The following is a 17,971-nucleotide window of genomic DNA, read 5'->3' on the forward strand; positions in this document are numbered from 1 at the left end:
TGAAAAACTCAGAGCCTACTACCCAATGACTCTGCTGATTCCTTTAGCTGCTTCAGAAAAAAATGACCAATCTCCACAGACAGTATATTTATTTTTATTTTAAGACTTGTCACCTTGTCTCCAAACCTATAGATACAAATGATTTATTTCCAGAGACAGGGCTAGAACAAAGGCTTGTTCATGTTGCTGCTGAGCATCACGACTGCAAATAGCTGTGCTTCTCTCTCCAAGCATCTCACAGACAACTCAGCAAAACATAGAGGTGCACTTAATGCATCAGATAAAAAAAGAATACAACTAGCTGTCATTAGCCTTGGACAGCTTTCCAACTCCACTACTGTCACTGTTTCATGTGAGCCACACTTTGTTGCACTTTATGTAAAGCAATGTAGACATATTTCTGCGCACAGCCCACAGAAAAAGAAACATTTACCAACGCCATGATTCAAAATACCACACACATGACTGGAAAAACCTTTCAGCTCCTGACTAGTACAGTCTCTATGGTACGATAGTTAAGAAAGGGAAATCTGCAGAGGATCTGCAACCAGACACCTCTTTAATTTTGGCTTTTCTTTCTGAATAGAGTCTCTAGCTTTAATATCCCACAGAGGGTTCCCTAATGGCATTTTAATTGCATCACAGTTTTCTTTCTGGCAGACAGAGACATATTTGTCCCTTAATTTAATGTCTACAATGTGTTCCATCAGAGAGAGAAAAATTGTTACAAAAATCAAAAGAACGAACAGAGCCATGGGGAATACCTTTAAATGAAAAGAGGTTGTTTGGCAGTGGAAGAATGGTGTTACTTGGGCTTGAGTTTCTTTATTGATAGTATATTACTAACAGCCTTTCATTTACTTCTGCCATTTAACTGCTGAAATTGCACTGTGGTTGTACTACTCCGGCAGTAAGTTAGATTGCTATGCTTCATTTCAATTCCTTGCAAATTAACTAATATGCCGTCCAGAGAATCGAGACACCCTCCAAGAACCCAGACTCCTGGAAGGGTGCTTCAGGAACTGCCATCATTACCGGCTCCAAATGCATTTCAACAAGAGCCTCTTGCTCTCCTTTGCTTGGAAGCCCCATCTCTTGCTGAAAGCATCAGGCAGCAGTGTCACTGAAAGCCAATCAGTGGTCAGACAATAGGCACTTTCCCAGAAGAATTAATCTAATGTTTGAGAACAAAAGAGGAAAAGAAAGGTACAGTTCAGCCTACTGTCTGCTTAACACACAGCAAAAGGATGCGGCATGTAATTTATCCCATGCTTAAGTGACTTAGTTGTATTGACTGCTCAGAACTGCCATCAGTCAGGAACTAATGCGGCTATAATTGTTCCACATGTCTGTTTCAAAAATAACTAACGTTTTGGAAGCTGAAAAGATTTAGTATACATCTTAAACAATGCAAATACATTTTAAGCATATATCTTTTTCCAAGCAGTGTTATTATTCATTTTACCATGTTTTGTTAAGGTGTATATATATATATATAAAAAAAAAACAACAGCCAACTGACCACCACCTCCAACACAAAACAACAAAAAAAAGTGCCAATGGTGTTCAGTTAAAAATATATATATCACAGAAATCATTCCAGAGGTACTGTCATTTTCTCTAAGAGAAGGAACAGGGCTCTGAATGTTGCCTGGGAAATGTTGGCTGCACATACCTCTTTCAGATACAAAATATTTTGGGTGCTGCTTAACATACTACATATGAAATCTGCCTTTTGTAAAGATCCTACAATTACTCAGTCAGCTACAGAACTGAATAATAACCACAAGGGAAAATACAGTCAGCACATGGCTTGCCTGTCACTGAGTGGTTGTGGATTTAGGTTTCCTCCATAGAATGAGAATACTTCAGCATTATTCTCTCAGGTTTAATTTTTCTATCCCTCTACATACCTATAAATATAATTCTGGGATGCCACTTATTTCTGTCAAAACAGAGCTAAGCAAAACAAAACAAGTTCTCTTTCAGACATAAACATATTGAAAGTGAGCTTTTGAGATGATTGCTTGTGACTAAAATGTTGGCTTTTTCTGTTTACCGTTAGCAAACAGAAATGGCATCTATGCGTGAGTTAGTCTGCAGGCTAAATCATATACTCAGAGTCATTGGCCAACTCCTCTCCTTTATACCTACGCAATATCTATCCTGATTCCCAATGTCAGTTATGTTACAAAGAAAAAAAGAGAAGTTTGGCCCACTCAGTGACTTGTTTTTTGGAAGCAGAGAGCTAACATCATCCTTTGGTCTTACTAGCACAATTTCTTTTTTTAATGGTTTTCTTTTCTCCATGAAAAGGAACATGGGATAAAGACATATCAAAATCCTGCTGCTGATGTAAAATACAGTATCAGTACTAGCCTACACCACTTCCATGGGTAATTGCGCATTAAAAACACTCTTGTAAACACAGAGCAGTAAGTGATGTGAAATATCCAGTAGCAGCAGACAGCTTTTGGCAGCCTGACAGGGCTGCAGAGCTGGTTCCCCAATATGAATATAAACAGAGAGAGGGTGGGGTAGAAGATCATAAATGGATTATAATTTTTCATTAAAACCCAGAAGGAAACAATCAAGAGTTTTGCCCTGTTGGTGTACTGGGTGGACAAAAAGATCCCCAATTCAGCAAACCTTCTGTGCTTAACTTGAAGCATGTAAGCTCTGTAGGAGCTAACACAACTACTTGGGTAATTCAAATTGAGCGTGCTTATGTGTACCACTTAGCCAGGGCTCAATTCTGGTGGCTGGAGCTGGCATAGAAAGCAAAATTGAAAATACAAGTAGACATTAGAAAATTGTGTTTTAGTGCCCAGAAGAACAAAAGAATGATTGTCTTCAAAGGCTTTTTTTTTTTTTTTTTTTTTTTTTTTTTAGGACATTCTGTGAGCTTGCTGTATTTCTGAGCCACTGGGGGAGCAGGGGCAGTGGAAAAGCAGCTTTTCAGAACCTGTGCCCAGTGCAAAGGGTGCAGTTCTGCAGTGATTCATCCCTGGCTCCAGGTCTGAAATGAAACCTGAGATGTTTTTCTTCACAGCTGCACGTTATTTTTACCCTTTGCAAACATACTATGTTATACCTGGAATTTACCCAAATAATAAGAAAAGAAACTGTAAAGGCTACAGTCGTGCTACCCAAAAGCACTTTATCCAGTCTAGAGCTGAGTCAGCTCTGATTGCTGATAAATGTTTGTCAAAAAAAAAAGGTATTTCTCCATGGGTTCCAGATCTGGAAGCTTTGCCTTCATTCAGGGTTACTTAAAATCAAGGTGTTCAAATTTAGCACTCTCTCCCACTCAAGATGATTGGCATTTTGCCAACCACTGACTGATGAAAGCATACACAAGTTCATAAATAAGTGTATGAAACACATTTTTTCCTCTTCACTTTGCTACTATTTTCCCCATGTGACATAAAACACCTGTGTTGTTTTAAAACGCATATTTATATACATATACATATTTAAAACGGTATAAGAAAAAAAAGACGAGGAACCAGCAAAATTTACATAATCTGTTACATTCCTATAACATAAATCCCTGTTTCTAGCATTTTCAAATTTCAGAGATGAGAAAAATTGTGTATTCTAAATATCTACACAGTGTCTAAGTTAATTTAATAACCACAGCTTGGATAACTTCTTTATAGAGTTACTCACAGAAAAGTGATCTCAGAAGAATAGAGGTGCATATAAACATCTTCAAAGAGATTTCCATGTGTGGTCCTCTGATCAGCCTTGGACTGGTCAGGTCAGAGGAGATGCTGAGCTACCATAAATTTTTCTTCTGCAGACTAACACTGACACTGTCCTACAGGAACAGACTTTTCTGTTTTCCCTCCTCAGCCATTTTTTAATGCCAGCATTCTGAGAAAGAAAGGAATGTCCCCAGAAAAGCTATAGTGTCGCCATTCCATACATACAAAGAAAAGAGGGAGCTGCAGAAAGCCAGATTTAAAGGAATGGAATGGAATTAAGGCCAACATATATAAATTCATAGTTAGCCAAAATGATACCACATAAGGTCAGTTCATACAGAGCATATTGCAAAGCATTCTCAGGCTCATGTCCACTCACTGCAGCTGCTCTAGCTGTAGTGAAATTGGCCAGTGCTTTCCCTCCAAAATGAGTCATCACTGGGAAAATGGTCCATGGAGAGATACCCAAATCCCTGGGACTTGTTACTTTGAGGTACGTTGTTGTTCCATAATACTCATCTCATATACTTCAGTCCAGAATGCCAAGTCAAAGAGTGACACACCTGCAGCCCTACACTCTCCCTCCTGTGCCTGTACACTTCCACTTCCATTTTTAAGAATCAGTGGGATTCCCATCTGCTGAGATCTGTCATCACAGCCACACATAAAGAGGGATCCTGTCAGTATCCCTTTGGTAAAGCCAAAAGAGAGGACTAGGGCATAGCAGACATGAAAATGCGGGGAAAAAAAAAACAACAAAAACACATGTAGGTCAAAGCATCCCTGGGGTGCACACACAAGGCCTCACTCAACTGCTCAGTGTGCTAGTGAGCTGCTTCCTAGCACACACACAAATAAGCAAATAAATGGGAGGGTAGAAGGGTGGATGGATGAATAACTTAGTGCCTGACTATGGCTTAAATCACTCCCCCTCCCTGTTGGGGTGGCCATGTGAAAGGGAGTGCTCATCCACAGGAAGGGGATGGTGAGGGTGGAAGAGAGAGAAGCCCCCCAGGATCAGCGCTGCCCACTAAAGCTGGCTAAAGCTGATGCTGAAGCCATGGTGACAGTCTGTTTATCTTTGCTAGAAGGTTAGTGTCAAATGCAATCCTACAAAAACAAAAGAAATAAAGAAAAACTGAAGTCCTCCTGGGGCAACATATTCATGGAGGCGCACTGCTCCATGCTGGGCTATGTGGGGGCAACCAAACAGGGTCTCAACAAACCAGGGTTGTAGAGAGCCTGTGCTTGGCAGTCCCACACTAACACCCACTGCAGGATTCAGAAGAGGGTCAGTACCACTGTGGGCCTTCCCCAGGCCTTGAAGTGCTCAGGGTTACACAGACCCTGGATCCCTAAGGGGTCCCCTGTAGAGTGCCTTGTTCTTTTCTTCAACAAAAGAAGAAAGCAAACACCACGTGCCAGCATGTGCACTTTGTTGGCTTTCTGTAAGCAAAACAAAACATGCTTGTTTATTGAGTTGTATATGCAGCAGCAGTTCATTTTCAATCTAACAATAACTTTTGCTAATTGAAGCAATCTTTTTTAATGTGGGTTTTTTTTTTTTTTTTTCCCTGTTGTTTCTGTTTTTGCATGACTTTCCCAGCTATCTTGCAGCCCACAGCTGCTTCAAGCCTTAAGGCCATCATGGCAAATTAAGGCAGTCAGCGTCTGGCTCACTAGAGGCCAGTCAAGCTATAAATATTACCAGCTCGGCTCTTAGTGCTCACAGTGGGGGGAAACAGCTGGTTTAAGTTTGACTGCACGTTGTCATTCCTCCATTAGTGCAAACACTTCAATATTTCTTATGTGTGAGGTTGGAGTGAAGAAAGGGAAAGAAGGGAATGGGGTCACTAAAAGCCAAAGCTAAGAAATGATGTTCCTTATGTACATAATTTACAATTAGATTGCTGCCTGGGAGAACGTTGAATTCTGATATGGCGATAGCTCGGCCAAAGCCACAATGACTTCCCAGTTGGCCTATAACTTTCAGGGCCTATTTTCTCTTGTTTTTCTTTTATTATTTTTATAGAAATTCTATTATAATGGTAATGGATTACATTTCTCAAATTGTATTTCATTTCAAGAGCTTGTAAGACTGTTGTATTTGTGGTTTCATAAAATATGAAATACCGGGAGACAGGGCCCTTCCCAAGCCGCATGTGCCTTCTTTTGTGGGCAGGGATCATATAGAAAGTTAGCAAAGTAGAGCATGCCAAGCATAAGCAGAAATGACATCTTGTATGGAAAACATAATCCCCCGTGTCTGTGGAATGTCTGCTGATTTTCATGATTAGTGTTATTGGGCTGTGAGGCTGGTGGGTGTGAAATGCATAGTCAGAGAAGATCGTCCGCTTTTCTTTTTCCTACTCACATTCTGTTTTGTCTTGAAAATGCTGTTACCAAGCTTCAAATTCTGAGCACCCTCACTGATCCTACCCTGATCAAAACCAAATAGCTGTTAATGGAGAAGAGTTATTTCCAAACACGCTGGTTCAGAGACAACCTATTTACTGTCAGAGCCTGTACTGTGCCAGCATGGGGGAACACCACAACCACTGTCTCTAAATGCTCTAAACACAGTAAATACTGTACTGGAAATAAAGCCGTAATGATAGGAACAGTCATAAATAATGACGGTGACTATAACTTTCGTGAGGTCCTATGTCAATGTTTGAAGACTAATTTTATATTTCACTGCCCATATGAGAGCTTTTGGTTGCTTAGCACTTCGGAAATTTTGGCTTTCCTCATCTCCCTCTTAAACTCCTAAGTTTGAGCACACAGCTTAAGCATCAGTGGTCAATCCAAAATAGAGCCACTCCAATTAACTGACGTTACCCCAGGGTGAAAAGCTTCTTAAAACCAGCTCCTGTCAGCTCAGAATGCCCTCAAAAAACTTCTAACAGGTAGCTGTGATAGTGAAGAGGGGGGTTATTTTTTTCCTTGGCAACACGTTTGCCTCAAGAATAAAGCCAAACCATGCACACACACATAGACACACTACTGTTAAGCCAGTGGATTTTCAGAGTGAAGAGGTACCTCTTAGGGTAGCTGCACATAAAGCCCTGCATGAAGAAGATCATGAAGTTTTTCCAGTCTGGTAGGCAGCCACCAACCACCCAGTCAGTGGGAAAAAAGATGGTAAGACTGAGATAACTAACACCACGTCTTTTCATACAAGATAAATGTTACTGTATATAGGCAGCTCCAATAAGAGTATTAGGAAAGCACAGCAAAGATCTCCCAGCTTTGCTGTGGACTGACACAGGGGCTGACTCAATCCTTGTTGAGCCCAAGGAGAGAATCCCATTGACTGCCATGGGTTTTGGACCCTGCTTGTTTAGTCTGAGCTGAGGTTTACCAAAAATGCATGTGTATGTTATCCAACCAGATGTGGATGGGATGGCACTGAGCCTCCACTTCAGCATTGTGCTCCAGCTGTGGAAAAAGCCATGCCCTTGAAAAACAAGTAATGTTAAAATAATTATTGCAGATCAACCCTGTTTCTTGATGTGCTAGATGTACAAAGGGTGTGCAAATGCTCAAACTAAAGCCATCAGTATCATCCCACAGACTAGAGCGTAATGCAGATGTGCCTTACGTAGCTTAAAGGACATCGGCCTGCTCTCCGGGAGTGGGATGGTCCTGTCATGCTGGCAATGCAGAACTCTATATAGATGAACAGATGTCCTTTGTGACTGGGCAAGTAAGCTGGCACATAACTAGACTATGCAAGGTACCTCACGTGCTACTCATTCTGATTTGCTTGTTTATATAGCATGAAATAGCTACCATTTAGGAGAGCTTACATCAAGAGGGGGCAAGAGGGAAAGAAATAACAAGAGGCCACTCTGGACTCTAAAATTCCTCCTGGATGTCACATGCACTCAATAGAGGTAGTTCAGAGGCTGTTTGATGAAAATACAGAACACTAACACTCAAAGAAAAATGGTATTTCCCAAAAGAGCCAGCAGAAAAGATATATTAAGTGATAATTTCATTTTTAAATGCTTTTCAAGCAACAATTGGTAGCACTTAAAACAACATTTTGCACATGATTAAATCTTAATGACAACTAATTATTTTTGGCATTTCTTTGAAACTTCTGCATTAGAGAATTTTTGCTGTGCTTTCACTGTAGCTAACATTTAAAATGCTTTTTCAATGAAATCATCACACTGCTCATGGCAAGTAAAATTTATCTGAGGTCTGAATAAGACCCTATGTTCCACTCCAGACTCTCTTAAAAAAGAAGGATTACCTACCAGTAAATGTAGAACTTCCAAGCTACATTTGCGTATCCCCACCCAGGGGATGGTGGGAATATATGGGTAAGGTTTGTCAGAACCCACTGAGTAATTCACAGACTTAAATGTTGTATCCAAGGCCTCATGAGAGATTTCTACGTAAGTGAATTTCACCCTAAATGCATAATACAAGTTGAATTCATTCACTGTAATAAAATTGGTTATTCTTAATTTGATAAAATATATAAAGAATAATAAACAGTAAAGTAAGTAACACTGTGACATAGGCAATCTCCAGATATATGTTATGGTGCCTTACTATAGCAGGGTGAATCTTCTGGTCTAACTCAAGAGCACTACTGAACAGCTGGAAACAATATTATTACATTCAGGTGAAGGAGTGATTATATGGTGGCACAAAAGGTCTCATTAGATTTATGTACCTGAAGGAAATATAAGGTCTGAACCAGCATAATGGATTTGAAGAAACTGAATTTGATACTATGTGTGACAATCTACATTATAAATGCAACAACAGCAAGGTAAGTGACAGCTTTAATTTAAACTTTTCTTGCTCTATTTAATTTAAGGTAGGCCTTTAGGCTATATTTTCAGGTGCTGTGCAGCAAATTTGTGTAGTTAATCCCTCTGCACTGGAAATAACCCTTTAATTTCATTCTGAAGTTATTTTCTTCAGTATTCACAGGAGCACCAGTTCTGAGGCCATTATGACTTGAGATTTAATGTTGAGCAATTACAGCCTAAGTACATCTGGGTAGAGTCTGAGCAGAGTGAGTACATTTCTGCCTTGAGTGGGTACTAAATTGTTGATGTGTAAGAGGTCCAGTATGCTCCTAAAACTTTATATCCTGTTCCAGACAGCAGAATATATGGTCAGGAAGCGGCCTAACAGAGAGGGAAACGAGAGTTGGGCAGCAAAAAATCATGAAATGAACCATTCTCTAGTTGCTACTCTGTGGGGCCTGGCACACTGTTTTGTATCCTCTGTGCACAGTGTTATTCAGACTCAAGCTCATACACTGGAAGACAATTATGGAGGAACTTCAGAGATCCTAGAGATAGCAATTTTGGGGCTTGAGAATTTAATTTAAGGAAAGAAATGATCAAGGTGGGGAAGGCAGATAATCTGCTGACAAACAGCATATGATCTGCCAGGAAAGCAGTGAAGCACCAACATACACATGGCAAAAGCAAGAAGGCACTTGTGGAAGGAATAAATGATTTTCAGATTTATAAATGATAAATATATTGCACTGAACTGCAGTGTCTTCAGTATTGGTAGTCCTAATCAATATAAGATCATAATATTTGATATAATTATTTAGGAATAATATGTTACCAGTAAGTAAATTCATTGAATGCAAGGCTTGAGTGACACACACTTTTTTCCTACAGTTGACAGGAATTTCACATACTAAGAAACATAACAATTCCTAAAGCATTATAACAATACGCGTAACAGATGCACATAGGAGTTTCTGAACATATGTATGTGTATATGAGAAATGTCACACCATATTTCTGTTTTTTCTTGATAATATTAATTATCCATTAAAACTAAAATATTAAGATTTTATTTTCAGTCATGTTAGGCCTTGCAGAATGATAGGTTTCAGAAGAAATCATGTAGTATGTTTTTATTTTTTATTTGCATCTTAAGTGTAAGCATTCAGTGTATGCGTGATTTTTTTTTTTTTCTTCCATTTATCTATTCTTATCCTTGGTCTATAAATGACTTTTGACTTTTTTTTTTTTTTCAATAAAATGTCTTGGAAATTGCAGTGAAGTATGAGTTTTCCTGGTTTTCTCCAGTTATCAATTCTGCATTGTTCTGTCAGCTGGGGAGGCTGCTGAATCCAAGACTAATACATGAAATCCTGCTTTCGATGCTGTGATTTATTTATAATTAATATAGAAATAATTGCATTTATTTTCATTATATCACAGAATCATAGAATCATTTGAGTTTGAAGGAACCTTTAAAGGCCATCTGGTCCAACTCCCCTGCAATGAACAGGATCACCTATAGCTACATCAGGTTGCTCAGAGCCCCATCCAAGCTGCCCTTGGAGGGGCATCCGCCACCTTTCTAGGCAACCTGTTCCACTACCCTTACTGTAAAAAGGTTTTTTCCATAGTCAACCATAACATGCCCTTTAGAAAACAACTCTTCTAAACAAGAATATTTTGTAGTTAAGAGTACAGCTTGCATGTCCTCTTATGCAGAGCAACCCTTGTGTCAACTCATGTGCTGCTTCACGTTGGGAAGCAGTGGTCACCACTGAGCTGCTCACTTTCTAATGATGGCCATATTAAGCACCTCTAAGTGAGGCTGTTCGGACAAAAATGAGGAACTTAGTCTTCATGCACTGTTCGGATAATTTACATTAAAGACTAAGTCCTAATGATAAGGTAGATAGCCCTAGTATAAATAAATATAAATAAAATAAATATGCATATATGTGTGTGTGTGTATATATATATATATATATATATATACATAAAAATATATTATTTTGGGGGGGAGAGAGAGGGGAGAGGAAGAGCACAACACTGCATCTTTTTATCTTTTTTTTTTTTTTTTTTTTTTTTAAGAAAAAATTTCTCACAAGCTGCAAAGGTGGTTGGGATGGTGCTAAAGTGTGTCTCTAGAGTTTTAGATGTCATAACAACTTGTGAATGTCACCATAGCTCTTTATACTTGTTTTACTAGAAAAGTATGAATCAAAATCATGCTTAACGACGAGTCATAAAATCATAGAATGGCTAGGATTGGAGAGAACCTTAAAGATCATCAAACCTCAATCCCTGTAGTGGGCAGGGCTGCCCCCCACCAACACGGGCTGCCCAGAGCCCCATCCAACCTGGCACTGAATGCCTCCAGGGATGGGGCACCACAGATTGTCTGGGCAGCTGTGCCAGCACCTCACCATCCTCTGAGGAAAGAATTTCCTCCTAATATCTCCCCTAAATCTCCCCTCCTTTAGTTTATAGTCATTCCCCCTTGTCCTATCACTATTATACCATGTAATGGAGAGTATTTTGTGTCCACATACAAGGTGAACATACCTTTGAGGAGAAACAGCTGGCAAGCCTTCTCAGCCTGAGCATGACCCCAGCCAGCCACCAGACTGTAACACACTGAACAGAAGCCCACCCTCTTTCCCCTGCTGAAGCCGTGCCACCAGGCAGGCAGCACCACATGAGCTGTAGGTTCAGGCAATGGACGGGGAGCTTTTTCAGTTCTCAGTTGAGTGCTCTGCTCTGGTGGCTATACTGCTATTCCTAACACCTTGGTTTATTTCTGTTTTTATCCAGTGACAGCATGGCACCAAGCGCAGGATCTCTTCTAGTTCCATGCCCAGCAGCACATCCATCCACAACACTTTTAGACCTCTCTGAACTGTGAGACAGGACTTGGGTGACCCCCAGCCTAATAAAAGATAATATTACTGCCTACAATTGTACTTGAGCTGTCACAGGAACATACTTGTGATTCAAGACAGTTCTGCCACTATTCGGGATAGTTGCATATTTCAGGACAGCAAATGCAAAATTTGCTGCTGCATTTAAAATGTGACTGATCAAAGATTTCAAGTGGATCTGTATGATCTAGGCTCTTCCTTAAGATTTAGGGGTATGTGGAAACAGCAGTTTACAGCTGACTGACTTCACTTGTCATAATATCACAGAATCATGTTATGTATTATGTATACTTTATGAATTATTACCCCAACAATTAACACTGCCCTAATGCACCTTGTGAACTTTACATTGAGAAAAACTGTGAACAGTCGTATTATGTAAATCTTAGAAGAAATATTCAGAAGTAAGTTTAGGAAGCAGATGAAACTAATTTTGAATCAATATACAATTTGTCATCATATCTGTGCACTTGCTTAGCACACACATATAAACAAAACAAAAAAACAACACAACAAAAAACACCTCACTAAGAGTGATTCGTTATACACAGGTTCACAAGAATTCCTTAATCCTTGGTGATTTCAGTTCACCATTTATTTCTCTGTATCTCAAGTCTGTCTATTCACTGGAAAGTCTGATTTTACTTTGGCACAATTTCCATCCTTAATAGTAAAAAGTGAAGTGTGATAAGTTGTCAAATCACTTTGTTCTGCTTCATGGTCCTCATGACATTAGCACAGCAAACATGAACAGTAACCACAGTGCCTATGGCTGAGGTTTTTTCTAAACAGCTGGTGCTAGGAGATGGGATTAGTAGGCTGGTGTTTGTGACAGTGATGTGAAACATGGTCTTCACTGTTACATCACCAGCAATTGTTGAGTATTCTGGACCTCTGCCCTTCAGGAACACCAAAGGAAAACTGTTTAGACAGTCAGGCATTTTTGACAGGAAAGCACATGCTTGGATAGTTTCCTTGTAAAAGAAAATGCACTGTGCTTTTTCAGAAGGGAAAAAAAAGAGTGCTTGGTCTTATGCTTGGGAGAGCCACCAGTCAATATCCACGAAAGCACATGCATTACTTTTTCAACTTAATCCATGCAATTCTCCATGACAGTGACATCTACAAAATAGATGTGAACACATTTACATGCTGTGACTATTGCCTACTAAGCTCAGTAATTTATTTTCTTATTCCTTTTACTCCTCTATTGCCTCCATACATATGGTGTTTCTTCATTGCAAGCACTTCTAAAATCCACCTCTATGATTACACTTTGCAGCACTGTATTGGCAATAAATATAAGAGTAAAAATCAATAATTATTTCCCCCTGCCATTGCAAGAATTTACTTTCTACGTTTCTCTATTTGGTTATATTTAAAGGAAGAGCAACAGACCAAACCATTGTATTTTGACAACTTCAGTTGAGTGTAAGATCACATACTCCATGATGGATCAAAGTAGCTGCCCAAAATCACATCACAGGCACATTTTCCTAACTTTTGTATATGCTCTTTCACCTAGTGTACAGTGTAAGTTCACATCCTAAATTATCCACAGAGGGAACACAGAAAGATACTGCACAAGCTCACAAGAGTAGGCTCTCTGCCTCAGTTATCACTGACAAAGGCTCTAGCCACACTGCCCAAGCTGCAGAAAGCAGAGGTAAGAACCCGGAGAAAGAAGATATGCCTGCTGTAAGTGAAGATCAGGATCGAGACCATATAAAGAATCTGAAGGTGCACATGTCCATAGGACTCAATGCGGTCCATGCACAGGTTCTGAGGGAACTGGGAGATGAAGTTGCCAAACTGCTGTGCATCATATTTGAAAGGTCTAGAGGGAGGTGTCCCTGCCTATAACAGGGAGGTTGGAACTAAATGATCTTAAGGGTCCCCTCCAACCTAAATCATTCTATCATTCTGCAATAAAAAAGTACATCAGTAATGGTAACAGTGGGGTTATTACCTTGACCCATTAACCTGGTTTGGGTTACACTCCATCTTGATGGTGACTCTGGCTGGGGGCTGTGATAACCAGTCCTGCTGGGGAACGCGTGGGCTCATCTTTGATGTCTGCCCATATTCGCTGGAGGAGGAGGCCGTCATCTCTGTCTTTGCAAGGTGGGGCGATCCGTAGGCACACTCAAACAAGGACTGGTCTTCACTCACCACTGATAATGCTTCCTGCAAACAAGAGAATTCAGTGTGTCAGCGTTTCAGGGCATATACTATCTATCAAGAAAAGTAATGTTCATTTACCTCATGAGAAGAGTAACAATTGTTTGCTTGGTAACTGTTACTTTTTAGGTGTGCCCTTGCTGCTGGCAGATGTGAGGACTCACGGTGCCAGATACACATCAGGGAAGGACAGCATGCCTCATACCTGGCATCTTCTGCTAACAGCAGAGGAGAGGCAAACACATACTCATCTAAATGCTTGGGAATAGCAATAGGGAGGTGGGATAGAGAGGACAGGGAAAATAGCTCAGGCCCCTCACATCTCAGGTATGGATGTGGAGGGCCAGCTCTAATTATGGTTGCCAGCTGACATCAGCATGAGATGGCCAGAATCTGAGACTTGCTGACTCATGGGGAGCTCCTCTTCCTTCCTCTGGGACTGAGGCCAAAATTCCTACCTGGATGGGATGCCAAGACACAGCTAGGTGTGAATTATACAGGAGAAAGCAGGTACAAATTGCAAATATAGGATATTATTCCACTCTGTATACTACATACTAAAAGGCATTTTAAAATAGTAGGCATCAAGCACTGAATAATACATACATTTCTTACCATTATCACACAAGTGAAATGAAGCAATTTTATTCTTGTTCCTATTTGACCTGAGGCCATCCAATGTAAGTAAATTTAGGAATACTTAGGATAGTCACAAGTGTAAACTAAAACATATGGGGTTGCTATTTATTGACATTACTAGTGACTGTAAATATTGTCTGTTATAAGGATACATGTTATATTGCACAAAAAAAGGAAAGTGCACACAGTTTAACTTTCTGAGGACAGTGAACATCAAAAGTACGAACCCAATTAATACGGATTATGTGAATATCTAAAAAACTGTCAAAAAACAAGACAAACATAAATGAAGCCAGGAAAAGGACTCAGACTTAACACTTCAGGAAAAAATGTCTTGCTATACACAAAGTAAATTTCAATTAGCTAGATAGAGTTGTGCTCTGATTTAACAGTACACTGTATTCCATCCTGTTAGCTATCAGTTAGGGTACGATGGCTGCTCTGTAAAGGCCCTATAGGAATAACTGAGTTTCTGCCAACTTTGCGTGCCATTGGGTTTGTTCCGATGTGAATATCTCCTTATTGCATTTCTTATGATAGTGAGAATTTCTGATGTTTTTCTTCAAGTTCTCTCTGATCTTTGCTGGCAGTCTTGAAGGACACTAGGACAGGTAATACCTCTCCCTTGTGCACATTAAAGAAGGCTGCCTTGGTCAACTGTGCTTTTGCATAATGTTGAGGTTCCTGCATGGCTAGAGAGTGTCGTCTAAATTAGAATTAGCCTTACTTCCTCCATAACTATCTTTTTGCTCTTCTTGCACATTGAGATAGATATTTCACTGTAGGAAACATAGTAACTGTGTTTACCGTCTGTTCTGCTGCTCCTCCTGTCAGCCAGGATGCAGATGATCATGCCTACTGATCTCTCATGCAAATGCAGTCAAGCCCTGTAAATTTACCAGCAAGAGCAATGGGGTGACATATGTGTTCTTTGCACATCCCTATGCACAGGGAGAAGTTTTCTGCAATGCATGGATTGGAGCTGTGTGTTGAAAGTTGTTAACTGCTGACTTCTTACCTCCTAGTGATTTTAAAAATGAAGATGTCTGGCCTAGGAATTTCTGAATTCACTGATCTTGCAAGACACAGTGATGCTAAAAATTACAGGTTAATAAAACCTGATATAGCCTCACATACTGTGGCAAAGCATAGAAATAGCATCACGTGAAACACTTCTCAACTATATAAGAATGTATGACAACTGACATAATTCCATATTCCAAAAAACAGGTAAAAAATAAAATTCAGCTACTCCTGATATGCATCATTTCATCTGATCTGTCCTTCATTTCTCTTTACTAATTAAAGCCTTCAAGTCTTAACCCTACATAAGCCAAAAAACGAAGACTCTAACAGCAAACTAGTTTTCCAAATGGATGATAAAAGGCAGAATGGATATTTCATTCTTAAATACAGGGACTTAGAAATGCACTTTCTGCTGTAATCCTAAATGCTAATGCCTGGATCAAATATAATATCAATTTGTCAGCATTTATCATCAAGAAGAATAGCTGCATGATCTGGACGTATATAAACACAGACAAAGACAATAATACTGACTATGTTATATATATGGATGCCAATTTATTTCTAGTAAATGCTCTTCGTTAAACATTTGCATGTTAATCTTTTTTTTTTTTTTTTTTTTTTTTTCCTCATCCATAGCTACTGCTGTTACTGGAACAGTTTGACAACATCAAGCATTAAGTGGGATAAAGCAAAACAGTTACAAAACAGATTCATGATAAAGCTCTTTTCAATCTTGCCAAGTTCTGCACCTTTATGGGAATAATTTCAGTACTGGATGGGGCAGATGTCATTATTCTCATGACATCTCAGAAATGTAGTCTTGTCTTTCACCTCTAGTAATCAGTTTCTGGGGTAATGTGATATGAAGAAATCCACACAGACTGCTTGTAGTTGCAGGTGGGGAGGACTTCCATGAAAGTCTATGAAGTAGAACCACTTCTAATGTTATCTGAGGTCAATATTGGACACAGATTTTCTTTACTTCATCTTTCTTTTTTCTGAATACTTCCTCTCATGACAACTCTAGCAAAACATGAAAATCTGTTCCTTCACTAAGGCTTTTTTTTTTTTTAATCTCTTGTACAAAACCTTCTCTGCCAGACTGCATAAATGATAAAAGAACAAAATGTCTTTATTTAGTTTTGACTTATAGTTCACTGATAAGTAAAAAAAATATAACAGACTGACAAATCTGTAAAACAATAGGTACAGCAACGCCTTTTAAGTAGGCATGAAGTCATTAGGACAAAGGTGTTTACTTAATCAAATACAAGATTACTTGGCCTAAAAGCACGAAGTTACAGGAAATGTGATTGAAGTAGTTCCCATCATGAGAAGTACATGCAAACTGATTGTCCTTTATACACAATGTCAGGAGCTAAGGGCAAAGATATATATATATTTTTTCCTACAGTTTGATCAAAATTAAGGAATGGTTAAAGGAGATAATGAGGTGTGCAAAGGAGATAATGAAGTTTATCGTAATCTGCTCACGATAAGAGTTACAGTGGAAAAAATACTGCAAGAGTTTAAACAGAATTTGAGGGACATTCTAACATGGCAGTGCTTTTTCTCAAGTTAATTCTGACGAGGAAACATGCCTGCTTGTGCATGAAAAACATTTGCATACCTTCATGCTATAAAGTATGCTTTCCTTTTAGACATGAACATTTGCAGTCATTGTGTGGCAGTCGTATCTCCATGAAGCACAGCCACTGTATATATGTGTATATGTATGAATATCTAAGAATATTCAGTTGATCCCTATTAGTATTATTAGAATATTAGTAGATCATTTTTATGCTCAATGCCTATGCAAAAATCTATCAAGTGACTTGCTGCTCAAAAAAATGCTTTAAGGACATTGGAAATCAAGAACTTACTGCCCAGCATTGTTGAAATCAAAGCAGACCATAGTACACCAGTCTGTTTGAGAATATTGGCCACAAAACAGCAGGATCTTTGGCTGCTCAGTACAGCACAGTAAGAGGATGGTGCTTGATGAATCACAAATATAAAGCCAACCACTTTGTCTACTAAGAGACAGCTGAGAGATGCTGCAGATAGTAAAAGGCATTTCCTCCTTGTGTAGCCATCTCTCCCATGCTCCAAAATGGAACTGTTAGCCCTGACTGCAAGGGACATGCAGTAATGCTGCAATCAAGAACTTTAGATCTTCAGTATGTCTGTGCACATGTATAGGGTTTTTTGTTTGTTTGTTTGTTTGTACACTGATTTTGTAATATTTCTCCTCATTAATGTAAGCAACTTTTACTTTCTCTAATCGGATTTCACGATCATGCATCTGTAAACAAAGCCACAACCCTCTCAGACACAGGCTGTTTCCTTGTGTATGTCGGATATCCACAGCTGGTCAGATAAATGAATTCTCCCATCAGTGAGGAATTCTGACTGATATTGGAATTTCATTTTAAATTAGACAAAATGCTGTTATATGAAAACTTTCACCAAAACATTTATTGAAAGGATGGATTCAAAGGTATAGAAGTGTGCTTTGCAGATGTTAAAACACTCTAATATGAAATTGTAAATACAAAGCTCTCGTTACAGATACTTCTTATATACTAATTGTACAATTGAAAGAAATGATCAACATGGAAAGGTTTATCAAAATATTTATCAGAAGAAGATGCTTCAGCATTATTGAAATGATTAGCTTCACCACTTTCCCAGAAAATTCCAATCAAGTTTCTGC

The 17,971-nt window shown here is 39.2% G+C and overlaps 1 protein-coding gene across 6 annotated transcripts in view; it reads right to left on the minus strand.

Moving 5' to 3' along the window:
* ERG (ETS transcription factor ERG) overlaps positions 1-17,971 on the minus strand; it is a 142,829-nt gene that overhangs the window by 20,150 nt on the left and 104,708 nt on the right. For all 6 annotated transcript variants that reach the window (XM_085208466.1, XM_085208481.1, XM_085208456.1 and 3 more), the window contains one exon: positions 13,376-13,593. In XM_085208466.1, coding sequence (XP_085064592.1) covers positions 13,376-13,593 — 218 coding nt within the window. The remainder of the gene's footprint in view (positions 1-13,375; positions 13,594-17,971) is intronic.

This window comes from Meleagris gallopavo, chromosome 1 (assembly GCF_905368555.1).
Source record: "Meleagris gallopavo chromosome 1, MGAL_WU_HG_1.1, whole genome shotgun sequence".
In the NCBI taxonomy this organism is placed as follows: domain Eukaryota; kingdom Metazoa; phylum Chordata; class Aves; order Galliformes; family Phasianidae; genus Meleagris; species Meleagris gallopavo.